The 17,167-nt window shown below is 43.5% G+C and overlaps 1 protein-coding gene across 1 annotated transcript in view; it reads left to right on the forward strand.

Annotated features, from left to right (window-relative positions):
* ntf3 (neurotrophin 3) overlaps positions 1-13,229 on the forward strand; it is a 41,345-nt gene extending 28,116 nt beyond the window's left edge. The window contains exon 2 of the mRNA XM_080420791.1: positions 12,193-13,229. Within this exon, the coding sequence (XP_080276917.1) occupies positions 12,193-13,047 (855 nt within the window). The 3' untranslated portion in view covers positions 13,048-13,229. The remainder of the gene's footprint in view (positions 1-12,192) is intronic.
* The last annotated feature ends 3,938 nt before the right edge of the window (positions 13,230-17,167 follow it).

The following is a 17,167-nucleotide window of genomic DNA, read 5'->3' on the forward strand; positions in this document are numbered from 1 at the left end:
CAGACCACCCGGCTCACGAGCGCAACTTTTCTAACAGCGAATAATGAAGTGGTTATATTGTGAAGATTTATGAACCTAACTCAGTTTAATTTCATCCACGGTCCCTTTCCTTCGCAGGAAGGGACATTGAGGGGGAAATGTGTAAGCTGAATTAAAAATAAATAGCCTAAATAAAAACGTATTGTATTGTATGTGCATTTGAGGTGACGGTACGCCTTCTAGAGGTACCGGAGCGCAGGAGGGAGGTTCCGGAGCCGAGCTGGGTTATATGTTTTTCCGAAAACTGTTTTAGAAGACATTTGTAGAATCCCCAGAAGCAAACATTTGAGTTACAAATGTTTACTTTAAGAATATATATATATTCAAAGATTTGCACACATTTTTTATTTTTAATAGCAGATCTACAAGCTTGTAGCGTGGCACTCAGCTATTTTGGAATATCCAAAGAAATCTAAAATGACAGAGATGCGTTCCCGTATTGAATGGGTTCATTCATTCATTCACTAGCGCCGTGATTCCAACAGGCCAGCCTGCATGCTGCTGTTACTATACTGCTGAGGAAATGCCTGCTGTGTGTACCTGGTAAGTCTGGAGGACACAGAGGCAGATTAGCCCAAAGCAATCCCTGAGGAGTTAAGAGATCAGAGGGCATAAGCCTTAAGCCCCGCGCATGCTTCAGCGTACGGAGGCGCCGCGCGTCGAAAACAGGCGACCTGCAAGCTCACAACATGGCGTGGACGCGGCGCGCCGTGAGCTTGCAGATCGGCTGTTTTCAGCGCGCGACGCCGTCGTACCACAGAGCATACATTCCGAATTATAGGCTCTCATTTGTGGATGCGTTTGTTCGTGTGCGTGGTATATGTAAGTGTACATTATGTACTCTGTGTGTGTGTGTGTGTGTGTGTGTGTGTGTGTGTGTGTGTGTGTGTGTGTGTGCGCGCGCGCGCGCGCGTGCGAGTGTGTGCCGTCTTAAGGTCCGTGTGAACACACGCTTGTGGCAGATTAACACGTTGAACATACAGTTGAGGTGAGACGAGGTCCACGGCAGCTACGCAACAACTGTCTTTCTGTCCAGGTAATGATTATAACACTGCCGTTGAACAAAAACAAGTGCAGACAAGTGCAGAGACAGACAAGTGCAGAGACAGACAAGTGCAGAGACAGACAAGTGCAGAGACAGACAAGTGCAGAGACAGACGGACAAACGGACAGAATCAGCTACCTCATTCGTAGAGAGGAAGAGCAAGGAAAAAAAACAAAAAGAAATGTGTCAAAAGAATAATCTAAGATATGGTATATACATATACACACACATATAGCATAACAAAGCAGCAGGCATGTGTGCATGAGAGGTTAGACATATTATGGTGTTCATGGTTTACAGTGGGGCGAGAAGACGGTGTTGAATGGCCGAGCAGCACAGACAAGAATAAGGGACAGAAAAGCAAATGAGTGAGGATAAACATAACCAGACAGGTGGGTGAAAGGGGCAGATGAAGGGAGGGAGGGAGGGAGGGAGGGATAACGAGTGAATAAGAGCAGGGGTGGCGAGTGGAGGTCTGACAAGGAGGATCAACGGGCAGGGTTTATCACACAGTCCCAGGACCTGGTCCTTGACCTAATGGACCTTCAGTCTCACAAGCTGAGACATATTGATGGAGGGGTGTGGGGGTTTGTTGAGGTCAGAGAGTCAGACAGACAGACAGACAGACAGACAGACAGACAGACAGACAGACAGACAGACAGACAGACAGACAGACAGACAGACAGACAGACAGACAGACAGACAGACAGGGACAGAAAGAGTGCAACCTTTAAGCCACTAAGACCGGGAACGCACCTGTGTCATTTTAGATTTGAGCCATAACCATTATTTTATACATTGGCCGCGCTATGTGCTTGTAGATCTGCTATTTTTTGGACCGATTGACTAAATATGGAGATACGGCGACCCCTGATGTCGTCAGGAGTTCCGTTGTACACATTGGTGCAGCGGTACAAATGTGACGCAAACCTCGGCCAATCCGTGAAGCTGATACCTACCCCCTCCTATACAGACACAATTTGGTGTGTCCTCCTCAGACCCGCGGACAGACAGACAGATACAGGCATTCACAGATTTTCTCGACAACCGCAGCTCCGACCAAATTCTCACTTGACACTGTCCATTCCCGGGTCATCTGCGACACACACTCCTAGTTTGAAGTCAATTGAATCGGTTGGACGGTTGGACAGTGCCCCAGTTCTGTCCGGGAAAGTCACTCCCACAGACACACATACACAGGTGTTTATATTTATAGATATAGATAGATAACCATGTCACGGTAATTAATTGTTCTTCTACCTGGTTGTGTTCACATGTGGCAGAACATTGCATGCACACAGATACTGTAGACCAAGGGTTCTCAAACTTTTCAGGCCATGACCCCCCCAAAATAATCATATTTGAACTGGGGACCGCCCACCCTGACTAGCACTTGGAATTGCAGGCATTACATTTAGTTTCATGTTCGCCTCGCACTGTGAGGCGTTGTGAGCTTGTAGATCGGCTATTTCTACAATGTTTGCCTCTTTCTTACGTAATTTGGCCAATTTGGTATTAAAAAGGTTGTAAAAGTCATTAAATTGTAACTTTAGAAATGTGCAGATACCCTGTATACACTTATACTGCATGTTGGTTTGTTTACTGTTGAGTGAGCAGACAGACAGACAGACAGACAGACAGACAGACAGACAGACAGACAGACAGACAGACAGACAGACAGACAGACAGACAGGTACAGACAGACAGACAGACAGACAGACAGACAGACAGACAGACAGACAGACAGACATACAGACAGGTACAGTAGACAGGTACAGTAGACATACATACAGACAATAGATACAGTAGGCAGCTACAGTAGACAGGTATGCAGACAGACAGACAGATTAAGGTTGTGGTTGTGTAGACGTGTATAGTAATGTGTTGCCTCTAGCCAGTCAGGCAGCTCCACTATTAACCACAATAATCCTTATCCTGGCATCCCTATTTTGGGCAAACTTTCAAAGTTGCAGCTCTATAAGCACGGCTTGTTCCTCTATCTGCTGTGCAATGTATTATGTATCGCTTTAAGTGGTTAATACTGATATTCCTCGCACCGTACCAGACAGGGCAAAGAGAGAAATAGATATGACATGCTTCATCTTAGTGTACATGGAATATGTCCAAGCAATTACAGAGTCAAAATGAACACTTTAAATGCAGTTTCTCTTAGGTTGTATAAATTAACCCAACAAGGTTGCACAGGTTAACTAAAGTTTAAAGTTTGCATTCCTTCCATGTCAAGTCATTAACTGACATACTGGGCATAAAAAAACTGGCAAACCGCAAACCTTGCTTTCATCTTGCATTTTTCCTTTCTCTACTCCTTTTTCACCTTCTCAACCCCCCCCCTCTCTCTTCACACACACGCACACGCACACACACACACACACACACACACACACACACACACACACACACACACACACACACACACACACACACACACACACACTCCCTTTCGCTCTTCCTTCCAAGACCTTCCAAGTCATTTCTCCACCCTTCAACCAACCCTCCATAATAAGCCCTAATGAGTGTTGGCAGCCTGCATGGATAAAGAATGAAATATCCTGTCAACTCTAGTCTCAAGTCTTAAACAAAAAGAGATGTACCCCGTGTACATCTCTTTTTGTTTAAGACTTGAGACTAGAGTTGACCAGAATGTCAGCATCGAGTGTGTAAATCAGTATACAGCACAGTGCAATCCAGATGAATCATCGATTATGTAAAGTCTCGAAGTACCGAATCAGCTCCCAAAAAAGAATAGCAGGAAGTAGTATCTTCACTGTTTAACGACTGTGAAGACATATCGAGATATCGCACCCTACTCTGTCTGGTTGCCGTTTTTTGTGAAGCGCATTTGGCGGTGTGCGATATGACGATAAGAATCGGTACAGACGATACAATGTCTCCACGATATGCCTTTTTAGAGATCTATACAAGAGATCGTATAGATCGTGATACAGCAAGTGCACATTCTATGGGTCGCAGTTCTATACCTTAATTTATACTTCTGTAGTACGGCGGTGTCATTCGCCAAAAAAAACAGATTTACAAGGTAACAACGTGTCGCGACTCGACACGTTGTTAGCTTGAAGATCTATTCGTTTTGCTCTCCCATGCTTCCACCAGCCCTTCCCCCTTTTAGCAAGCTGTTCTTTGCAACGCAGCGGACGTTGCACGCAGTAGCAACACTGTACAGACAGACACACACACACACGGAGTAGCAAGCAGACAGGCAGACTTTCACACGTAGGAGTTACTTTTTGTTTTGTTATTTGCCAAGTTTGCAACAACATTGTTCGAAGTTCGAACGTCACTCGACATGTGCACAAGGGGCGTTCCCGTGGCCGAGTTGCTATCTTCTGCCACCAGCCTTATCCCTAAAACACCTGCGCTACCTGTTACATTATGCATATGTGTGGTTTGGGCGTTACATTAGTAAAACCAATCAGGGTGCCAGATGCCATGGCCTTTAAGAGCAGGCTCTGCAAGAAGAAAGAAAGCGAAGAGGCAGTCTGACGTTGATTGCCTTGGAATAAAATCAGATTTGATACAGAGAATTATCACTCACTAAATTACAGCAATCGCTTGTGTTCTGGATTCATTAAACTGGTCTATATGGTTATAGCAAACGCAGATCAAACCACATTTTATTTTAAAAATAAAAAGGGAAGGAGGGATCTTGTGTTGCGCCTGGTGACCCCTAGGCCGTGTCGTAACACCTGAAGTGTTTGCCGCCACCCTATTGATTTGAAGTTCATCGTTACAGTACCTACAACTTGACTTGGACTCGACTATTTGTGACCTTGGACTTGACTCTTTGTTTTGACTTGAACTTGGACTGTCAGTGCAACTTTAATAAAGAGAAATACATTTTAAAATGCAGCTATTGTGTAATACAGTAGATCAGCTGTAATCAGCCTACTGTTGGTTATTATTCATTCACTTGCAGTAAATCATATGGTCTAGGCACCTGTATAAGGGGAATGACGTTATGTGAATTAGAGCTAGGAATGAGGGATAATTTTCACCCAAACTAATGAAATGAATTTAGCCTGAGAGGCAGATTATCTAGGTAGGATGACCCAACATGCAGGATGACCCAACATGTAACATTTCCTCTAGTGCCAACATAAGGCCAGAATTTCAACTTTGCAGTGCAAAGTTGAAATTCAGTGATTTAGTCGATACGATACATGAACAATACAGGATAGGTTAATTTAGAACGATACGATTCGATTCAATGATTTAAAATCTATACAGTAACTATTTATTTACCCAAAAATTCTGTGTGAAAAATAAATACCTGGATACTGGATATAAACCCCTCTTTCTCTTTTTTCTTCTTAAAAGTACTTCGTATTGATAAAATGTATTATTTGTTTTGCAAAACGATTCGATACGATTATTTGCATTGCAAAACGATTCGATACGATACAAAGTCAAACGATACGATATTTTGCTGTTTGCTTATCGATACAGTAGATCGTTGAAAATTCAAAACGATTTTCCGATGCAGTTACTATATCGTTACACCTCTACAACATACCTATTCACTGGGAGGGGACAGGATTCATGCTGTATCTATAGTATAATAAGCGAGCATAAGTTGAGTTTACTGGGTTCATGTATGTGTGGGAGTCACACGAAGTGAATATTGGGAGTTTCTTCAGAATATTCAGCAGATTATTGACTTTCTATGCCTGGTCTTGAGAGGGTGCTACACTGCCACTGAGTCTTACTTTGTCATGAAGAGTCTGTGTGTGTGTATGTGTGTGTGTGTGTGTGTGTGTGTGTGTGTGTGTGTGTGTGTGTGTGTGTGCGTGCATGTGTGCGTGCGTGCGTGTGTGCGTGCGTGTGTGCGTCCGTGCGATGGTCAGCATTGATCAGAGGTGATCATTCTTGACAGTGACCATGTGAGGTTATTTATCAATAGGCTGCAATCAAGTTTGTAGCCTTGATTGTTGAAATGAAATGTGGTCTTGGTGCAGCGAAAGTAGCATTGCCGTGATGAACACAAATCTTGTCTGCACATCTATCTTGCACAAACGGTAAGAACATGCATGGGGACCGACAGTAGATTATTTAAATTGTTTTAAATCCAGGTTTAATTTGTTTATTTCTAGGTTTAATTGTTCACAGTGTATTAGTAGGGCTGCAGTCACACATGCGCAAATTGAATAATGTGACTTCCATTCTAGGCGAACAAAGGGGCAAATATACATTTGCTTCCGGTAGAAAAGCATCTTCTAGTTGTGTAGTTCAACTTTGGTGGACTTTGACCGGGCCTCAACCAAAACCAGAATAATGTGTATGGTTGACCATACTTGGCTGTCACTGGCCGTAGTCTTTGCATGTGTGTCCAACAACCATAACCTCTCAAACACACTACAAACCAGCAAACTCATTTAACTGTGTACATTGACATGCTGCGTGACCATTTCCCCTCAGCTGGCAGTGCTCATTTTCCTGCATTCACACGTGTGTGCCCTTTTCAGGGAAATAATAGCAAAAATAGTCGATCTACAAGCTCACAATGCATCGCGAGACGACTTGTTGTGATACAACTTGCTATAAAATAGTGAAATGAAACTGCATTTGAGTTTTAGCTCTCTGCTAACACACTAGAAACCACTAACACGTTCTCTCAACACATGTATCCTGAAAGGCCACTGCGCAGTTTAAAAATGCTCCCACTCCAAAGCAAATAAATAGAAGTCAGTCGTATAATAACAAAGGTAAACTTACGGTATTTCATATTCTGATAGCATCTTGAAAGTACTACAGTATGACAGCTACCTGAGGCACCCTACGGTTATCCATGCCTAAACCTGCCCTTCTTTTCTTTATGCGCTTACACTATATGTACTTCCATTTGGAAGACACGGGTATCCTAAACAGAGAGGAAATTATTTTTATTAACCACAAATTCTGGAGCGAACATTCGGTGAAAATAGTCGATCTACAAGCTCACACATTGCAATGCATTTGAGCTTATATATCGGCTATCTTTCTGTGAAGATATTTACTGTAGAGTGAAAACAGGAGGGGGCCTGCTATAGAGCCTTGGGGGACTCTTCCGCAACTCAGTATATATACTGAATGGTTTAAGAGAAGTATGTTGTTCTATGAATGCTAACAGACAAGGACAGAGAGATGGACATTGATTGAACTGACAACATTCTTGCTTGCTTACAGGTGTTGAACATGCTCAGGGGCTACCTCGAGTACTAATGTTGTACTGTATACACATGTTTCCCTTCGGCTTTCTGTTAGTATAGTGAAACAGCAAAATGATAAATGGCGTGTAGAAGTCCCATTCATAAATCAGTCCAGGTAGATAAGGCTTTAAAGCTGACACAATAGACAATTCTGAAAGCCTGACAAGTGGGCTTTTCACACAGGCACAACAGTTAAACAGAAAAAGGGGAGTTTGGACAAAGAGGGACTCTGAAGACAGGCGAGTACAAAGAGGGAATCTGAATTCACTGTAAGCAGGACAATACACAGATAGAAAGACTGGCACATTGGACAAGACAGAATCACGGACGGAAAATTGACATTAGACAGACATGCAGGGAGCCACGCCGGCACTTACAGCAGGGGTGCAGGCAGTCCCACAGTGAATATGTAATTAGATTCACCTCGTTGCCTTTGAGACAGCAGATCTCATAACATCCTGCTAATCTGCAGCACACCATAATATTTTATATTGTTTTATGTTCCACGGACATTAACATCTGTCAGCATCTCCATAAATCTGCTTTATTGTTCTCTCTCTCTCTCTCTCTCTCCTCTCTCTCCTCTCTCTCTCTCTCTCTCCTCTCTCTCTCTCTCTCTCTCTCTCTCTCTCTCTCTCTCTCTCTCTCTCTCTCTCTCTCTCTCTCTCTCTCTCTCTCTCTCTCTCTCTCTCTCTCTCTCTCTCTCTCCTCTCTCTCTCTCTCTCTCGGCTTGTAGATAACTAACTCCCTAACTCCCCAAATCGTTTTTAAAACCATAAAACAACCATTTCTCTTGTGAGGACCAGGAAAATTGTCCCCCCCCCACACAACACACACCATGCCCACTCAGCAATTTGCAGCTCACCCACCATCCCATTGTTAGTCTCTTCCAGCCTACTCTCAGATTCATTAATAACAGCCCTGCTTTTTATGGTTGCTGTAGGTAAATGTAATCTCTCTAGCTGAGCAATAAAACATTGTTTCACAGGCCAGGACAGCTCATTTGTGGGAGGCACTTAACACACACATTTGGTGATAAGTGAAAGCATCCAACTTATATGTGCATTACGTTGTGAAAAAAAAGTCTAAATAAGCTGTTAGAATGATCAAAAGTAGACAATACGGTACGGTATGGCTTTTCAAACCTCGCATCAATTACCCAAATGGTTTGGAAACTACATCCAGTGGGACCACACAAGATGTTTAACAATTTTGGTTAAAAAGGTACAAGCAAAAACCCTTTCAGCCTCCTATTTTATCATTCATAGTATATGCGGCTCCAAATGGCCCCGTCACTCTGGTATTATTGCACAGCACTGCTTTCCTTAACCACTGAAGGCCTAGTGGGAAAATAGACATTCTACAAGATCACATGTTCTACAAGGTCGCATGTGACACGGAGTGAGCTTGTAGATCTGCAATTTTCTCTATTTTTGAACAGGGACACCAGGTTGAAAGTGGTTAAAATTCTGAAAGGAAGTTTGAATGAAATTACACGACAGTCTTTCTTTAACCTCATAGAGTACAGTGAGGTCATTCAATTGCACTTTCTGACAGGGCACCAGCGCAGCCATAGTGCAGCAGAGAGAGAGAGAAGGTTTTATAGACCCGTTTCTAAACCCCAACCTGCATTTATCTTTCTCAGGACTCTGTAAATATATTATTTTTAAAACATTCCATTTCATATGATATAAAAACGCTTAAGCGCCCAATTAAAGAGAGTGTGGGCTGCAGTAAATAGAGGGTACCAAGGGCACCGTAACGGGGAAAACCCTGAATGAATCACAGGGCAGAAACATTAGACAGTGGCCCTGTAACATACATGACTAAAACAGGGCTGGGCAATATATTGATATTATATCATGATGAGCTAAATGATTTTTATGCTTTTTTTTTTACTTTTATTTTATTAATTTATTTATTTCATATAATAAAACAAACAGGGACATGTATCTAAATGAGGCTGACATGGTTACAATGGGGTTTGAAGTGCAATGGGTTTGGGGGCTTGTCTGGAAATGAATATCAAATATCTAAAGATTGAATCAAGCAACTTAAAAACTGCCTGGGGGGCACACAAAAGCCAAGAGTAGACGTTAAAATGACCCCAGAAGTGTTTTAAAGTGAAATACCCCTTTAATCCTCTAACTCATGACTATTAGATCCATGTTCATTTCCTGTTACAAAAGCCTCCCTTAGGCGTGTACAGTACTGCTCGTCCATCTCAACCTCTGAATCACTTATTACCTGCCAATCGGGAGCAAGCATGTGGTGCTGAAAACAGATACTGTACAGTAAGCCCTTAGTTCTCAAAGTGGGGTCCGGGGACCCCCAGGGGTCGTCCTTGGAGGGGTTCCAGGGGGTCCCCAGCCAAATCGGCTACCGTGGCTATTTAAAAATAGCAGATCTACAAGCTTGCACGAGCGTCACTTCGTGCGGCGCTGCGAGCTTATACATCTGGGGGTCCCTGGCACAAAAAAAAATCAGATGGGAGTCAGAGGCCAAATACATATCAATGTGGGGGTCCTTGACACAAACCACCGCTGTACAGTAAGCAAACACACTAGGCCTCCAACTATGCATTATTTTCTTTTCCGGATAATCGAACAATCGAGAAACTCATTTATGCCTATTTATGAAGATCTCTGTATCCGTCTGTCTGTGTTCCATTTATGCCCATACATCCCTGATGTCATCAGGGATGAAATATTGATTGCTTTTTATAATTGACTAAATGCATTAGTTTATTGCTCCCCTAAAACACACACAGACAGTGCAGACAGATAAACCACACACGTACAGTACACCTACAGTACTTAATCCACCCATTACATTCCAGGTAGTGAGTCGGCTTCCACAGGAAAGATACAATGCCTTTACAATGTGCACTTGGGTTATTAGGTACTTTTATGTTACGACCGCATCACTTGCGGAACATAACTGATGTGTGTGTGTGTGTGTGTGTGTGTGTGTGTGTGTGTGTGTGTGTGTGTGTGTGTGTGTGTGTGTGTGTGTGTGTGTGTGTGTGTGAGTGTGTGAGTGTGTGTGTGTGTGAGTGTGTATGCGTGTGCATGTTCGCATGCGTGCGTGTGTGTGTGTGTGTGTGTGTGTGTGTGTGTGTGTGTGTGTGTGTGTGTGTGTGTGTGTGTGTTTGTTGTTACTAGAATTGCGCATAGATAAAGATGACTGAAATGCTGTGATTATTTGTTACTGGAGTTGCTGTAATTACTTCTTAATGAGGGACAGAAATGCACAGTCACAAAGCATTAACGTGTCTAAACCTGAGCAGAAGGGGCCTTCAGGCACTCCTACTGAACATAAAGAGGAAGGAGAAGACATGACATGACTCTGTGATGTGTGAGGACATTATGGCAGCCACAAAAATAAAGAAGTGGAACCAGACCCATGTATCGGTCTGGCTGATATATCGGCCATTGTTTGACTTTCTTGATGACATTGGTACCAGCAATTATGCAGCCGACGTGTCTCCGTTTTTGGGGTCATGCCTTACGTTCCCTCAGCCCCATGTTCCCCCATTCCAAATTACACCCTATGTTCCCTCAGCCTTATGTTCACTCAGCCTTATGTTCTCTCATCCTTATGTCCCCTCAATCCCTAACAATAACAAAACATCATCCAAATTAGGCGCGACAGTCCCTCAGCCCTATGTAACCTCAGCATCACAGTAGGCCCTTCCATAATGTGCTGTTGGGTAAACTGTTGGGGTCCCCTGAAGGACCTGAAGCTCCTTTAAGCGGGGTGTGTGTGTGTGTGTGTGTGTGTGTGTGTGTGTGTGTGTGTGTGTGTGTGTGTGTGTGTGTGTGTGTGTGTGTGTGTGTGTGTGTGTGTGTGTGTGTGTGTGTGTGTGTGTGTGTGTGTGTGTGTGTGTGTGTGTGTGTGGGGGGGCGCGCATCAGACTTTACTCCATACTTATGAAAGTTCATGCCAAGCAATCCCTTGTATCATTAGAGAGAGTTATGAGTCTTTCCTGTCACTCGGTATGTTGTGCATGTAGCAACACATCGATTCTCACAACTTCACTCACTTACACGCGTGCGCACACACACAGACACGCACGCACGCACGCACACACAGTTTTTACATTGTGGTAACAGAGACCAGATCAAACATTCCCACACTGCCTGTTAACTGACTGAGTCCAATGGAAACACATTACAACACTAAACCACACAAGATTAAGCAAGAGGAAAGGTTTTTACACATAAATGTATTTCTCAAACGTACATTTGTACAGTGGATGTACGTACAGTGAACCAAAACTAATCTGAATATACCACAAATTGATATAACAAGCTAATGCCACCCTCAGCTGTCATTTTCAACAAGTTTAATAGAATCCGTTTTTTTAAGCATTCTATTCTTATTTTGCTGTTGTTGTTTTTTCTTAAGTGAATAACTGTGTAACTATGCTCTGATTCTGATGTGTTCTGATCCACCAAAAAAGTACAATACAGGTATTGACTTTTCAGCTCTTACAGAAAGTGAAAACCCAATTTACAATTGAAGCATTTAGCAGACGCCCTTATCCAGATTAAATTACAAAATGCTAAATCAGAGTAAATGGCATGAACCCTAGTCAACAAAATTACAGAAATAAGTTGTGTTCAAAGAAAAACAAAAAAAACAAAAAAGCTAATATGATACCATGTAAACATCAAACCTAAAGCTAACAACAACTATCTAAATGACAATGTTGGCATTCACAAAAACAAATCTAAATAGCAAGATGTCTGCATGGTATAGCATCTATCAAAAAGTTGATAACCCGCCATCATATATCTATTTGGTGGAAACCTAGGAGTTAAGATCTTTTAGACCTCTGCCGATATCTAACATTATGCATTTCCTTGTCTCTGTCTTCAGATCTTACAGGTGAATCTAGTGATGTCCATCTTGCTGTACGTGATGGTCCTCACGTACCTCTATACCATCCAGGCAACCAACATGGACAGCAGTTACCAGGGGCAACAGCAGCAGCAGCCAAGTCCAGACCCTCTGAACTCCCTCATCATCAAACTGCTTCAAGCCGACCTGACCAGAGGAAGGACCAGGGCCAGCCACCAGGAGGGAAGTCGGACCGCTGAGTCCCGGGACACGCTACCCTCCCTGGGCATGTCCGCCGGCAGCCTGTCCTTCGAGGAGCAGGTGGATCCGGAAGCACGGGGGACGGGTCTCGCAGGTACCAGTCACCAGCCCGTCACCATGTTGAACAATGACCTTCTCAGGCAGCACAAGCGCTACAACTCGCCACGGGTGTTGCTGAGCGACCGCCCCCCTCTCCAGCCTCCGCCGCTGTACCTCATGGACGACTTTATGAGCACGGAAGGCGGGGCGGCAGGGAACAAGACGAGGAAGAAGAGGTACGCCGAGCACAAGAGCTACCGGGGCGAGTACTCGGTGTGCGACAGCGAGAGCGAATGGGTGACGGACAAAACCCAGGCGACAGACCTAAAAGGACAGAGGGTCACCGTCCTGCGGCAGATCAGATCCAGCAACATGCAGGAGGCCAAACAGTACTTTTACGAGACGCGGTGTCGGACCGAGCCCTTCAAGAGCAGCTGCAGGGGCATCGACGACAAGCACTGGAACTCACAGTGCAAGACGGTGCAGACATACGTGCGTGCGCTCACGCAAGTCCGCAACGCGGTGGGCTGGAGGTGGATACGCATCGACACCTCCTGCGTCTGCGCCTTGTCCAGGAAACATCGCAGGACATAAACACACTGCAAACACCAGCCACTGACACCCGTCTCCCTGAGGAACTTCCCGTTTTCCTGTATGGGATTTTACTTCCTGTCTGCGGGGCTTTGCCCTGGGGGATTGCCCTGGGGGATTTTGTGACACTGGTGCTGGGGCCACACACTACACCTACTGAAGTGATCAATTCCGGGTCAAATCTTAATCGGTATTTCACACGTCTGCGCAAACTCACAAGTCAACATGGCTTGGAAGACCCCAGTGGACAAGATGAGGGAGGGTGGGGGGGAAGGAGGGGTGGGATGATGTTTGGGGTGTGTGCATAGGCTATGCGTGTGACCGGAGAGGGGGGGGGGGGTTGTTGTACATATAAATTATTATTTAAATTATATGAAATGCATGTAGTTAATACATGTCTATCTATCTATCTATCTCTATATATATATGATGTATGAATATATTTGTGTTATTTATTGAAAAGAAGTCTTCATCAAAGGTTAAAAGAAATCTATAAAAAAGGAAAGAAAGAACCCATGGACTCATTTTGAGACTATAATATAGTGCTGGGATCCAGAGGTGCTTTGTTGTAAGACTTTACATGTGCCTTGACCATGGGCTCAGAGGAGACAGAGAGAGAGAGAGAGAGAGAGAGAAAGAGAGGAGAGAAAGAGGTTATGGTATTATGGTAACATACAGTCAGCAGTCAGTCAGCAAGAGGGGGGGTGGAGGCGATGGTAAGCTGGGGGGGGGGGGGACTAGTAAGGCCGTCCAATGGTCTTACAGTAATATGTTTAATACCATGCTAGCATGGCGTGCTGACCCTGCATCGATAAAAGTGATGGATGGTTGGATCATAGGGTTTCTGTCACCAAAACACATTAGCGGTTAATGAGCACTGTTCTTTCACCCAACTTATAGGTTTAGATGTCAAGATATACAAGTCCTCTGTTATTTTGTCATGCAGCCATTGCAGCAGTTCATCCCTGTGCTTGCATTCTTGCACAATGTCAGAGGAGCAAGATGCCGTACAGGAGAAACGCAAGTAGTGGGACTTCTACAATGGTTTCCTCCCTTTTTTAGAACTCAATTTGGAATCGAATGTGTGAATTGATAAATATTGTATGTATAAGCTATCTCATGTTACTGAATAGTTGGATGTACGTGTTAAGGAACACCTTGCACAAGCATCAAGCTGGCCTATAGTACAGTACCATTTGCTCATTGGCTACTGGAAAGCAACATTCTTTATGCAACTAGGCTTCTATTTAAAAGTGAAAGTACTACTAAAGGAATGCATGTTCTATCATTTAGTTACTGTATATTACTCAAATGGTCCCCTAGGCTGTTTTATCCAGGCACACTGGTTTGTGTTGTGGGTCTCCCAAAGCTTTCAATGTTCCGGTATAGACGTATTCCTGTATCAGACTGTTGAAACTAGAGCAACAAAGTATCATTTGAGCGATATTTATTTCTTACCTCAGTGGGTTGCTTCCCAAAGGCTTGATTGTAAATGACAGTTTGTCTTCAGGTCGACAAACAATTCCTTCGGATACGGAATGCTTTTGGAAACCTAATCCAGATCGGTTGCTGTTTTGCTATGGGTCAAAATATACTGTACTGTAAGGCCTGATTTATACTTGTGTGACGGTGTTGTGCACCAGAAATAGCAGATCTACAAGATCTTGTAAAAAGGCTATTTTTGTTGTGCGACACTACTCGCAACCGTACAAATCAGGGGTAAGATTGCATTCTCACTGGAGACCAGTGTGGAGTGAAAAACAATACCGGATCATTCACATCATAGAACCACACAGTACAATCTGGATTTGACTGTGCAGTCTGAAGAGTTCTACATCTGTAATGGACACTGTTTAAAATCACAGTACGCACGCACGTTCTCCCCCATTGGCATCAATGAATTGCTTGCTATTATTCTCTATTCGGATTGGACCTTTAGAAAGCCCAATTGCTTTAGGTGTGAGTTTGCATCCTGGGTGCACAGTATGATCTACCTATGCCTTAATATCAACACACAGCATTAATGCATCATTTAGCCATTTATGTTGGAAAGCCAGACAAAAAATATATATATGTTATTGTATGTGTTCTGAGCCCAACGACAGTCATCATTGCGGTATAAAATGTTTCTTATTTAGAGTGCATCGGGAAGGACTGCACAAAGCACAATGTGGGATTGGCAACAGTGGCAAATATCAAGATAAATGTCAAGAGAAACATCTAAAGAGCTGAGGTGGACAGTAGTCAAAAACACAGCGCAACATTGGAAATCCTAAGTAAATTGAACTGCCAAATCCTAAAATGCGCAGTGAGGTAGAAATTGGCCCTGAGCAATGTTATTCTTCGAGATAGGCATCGTTCATTATCAAATTCCTCAGAGTGGAGCAGGGAACATACTGAAGTGCGTGTTGGCTTGAGAATAGACTGTGAGTGTATGTGAAGAGACATAGTTAGACACAGATACTATCCAAATGAATCACATGAGACCGGGAGAGTAACAGAGACAATATACTGTGAGGAGCAGTAGTATCATTCCCAAAGGAGAAATCCATCATTAAAAAATTGCCACTTGTTTTTTTACAAATGACTACTGGCAAGAAAGGAAATGAATGAGACACTTCAGTAATGACCAACACTCTTAGGATACTGGATTATACCTTTAAAAAAACTTTTTAACGGTCAAACTAAGCTAGTGTCTGTGTGCTCTGGTCTTTATGATACTCTCATTCAACACGACTTCATTTTGTTAGCACCTAGTATGGGATTTTGCCATTTTATGGCTGCACCCCATGAGCTGCTAAATCATTTTTTATGACCAGTCGTAACCCTACACTATCAGCTCATCTGAAGTGCTGGCTATACATTTTATCATCCATTTTTATATTATTAAAAACATGCTGGGAGCATGCAATCATTTGTGACTGTCTTCTTTTGGTTAAACTGGGTTCTCCAGTGCAAGACACTATGCTGGACCTGTTTCCTTTTCACACAATGCAATGGGACGACGCTTTAATCCAAAGCATTTTACAGCACCATAGTGTAAAGACATTCGCTTGAGTACTTATGTACAATAAAGGTGGAAATATGGACTCCCTTCTCCCTCAAAGCTGTGAGTATCAAAGCCCACCAGGGCTTATCAACAAAAAGACAAACAATCAATTTGGTTGTTTTGTATTTACCGAGCACAAACTTTCCCAGAATTAAATGATTGTATGATCATCAATTCTTCCCTCACAGACTCCTTGTCATGTTTGGCAGACTGTCTCTATTCGGTTTTTGGTTAGCTTATCTGGTAAGCGAGTATGTTGACCAGCATATTTCGCTACCCTCGCTCCACTGGCTGTAGAATGTAAAAGTGTAAGCAATGATAACAGGAATGACGACAGTCCAGTACCAGATACTGAACATCCCGATGCGGGCCATGTGCTATCTGTTCTCTGGGTGCGTTTTCCATGCAGACCAGTCCAGGCCACGAGTTCATGTGCTGCTGATTATCTCTCACCAAAGCCTCTCACTAAATGTGATGACATTCACACCCCCAGCCCATATTAACCCCATCCTCCTCATGGCCAGAGATGCTTTTTTTACCCCACCCATGAGGGATGGGCAAGTGCCGTCAGCCAAACGCCCCCCTTATAATCAACAGCTTATTCACATGGCATCAGAAGTGTCTGACTTGCGTTACACAGTAAAGTAATTGAATCCATTTGATTCCATTTGTACACGATCAGAGTTAAATGATTTTACTGTGAATTACTCTGTGCGGGTGATGGAAGGCTGCGGCAGAACGTGCCATCTCTAATGAGCCAGCGGTTTTACAACGGGGTAAAGCTGTCTTAAGGAGACGTACATACGTACAGAGCTGGGATTTGAGGGTGTAATCTCCTTCTCTAAGAGGGGCTTACCACTTGTCAAGCTAGAGGGGAGCAGATCAGCGACGCCTCCAATGTGCTGACTGAACACACGACCACATTTGAACAGATTTAGGTGGGCTAGCTTGATTGAAAAGCGAAATACTACCTAATTACTCCCAAGTTCATACAGGTCACTGTTAAAGCGGCACTATGTTACTTTCTTTAAATGAATAAAATGTCATTTTGTCCAATCTGTATGGTAGAGTATG

This window comes from Gymnoscopelus braueri (genome assembly GCF_963280865.1).
Source record: "Gymnoscopelus braueri genome assembly, chromosome: 23".
Taxonomy (NCBI): Eukaryota; Metazoa; Chordata; class Actinopteri; order Myctophiformes; family Myctophidae; genus Gymnoscopelus; species Gymnoscopelus braueri.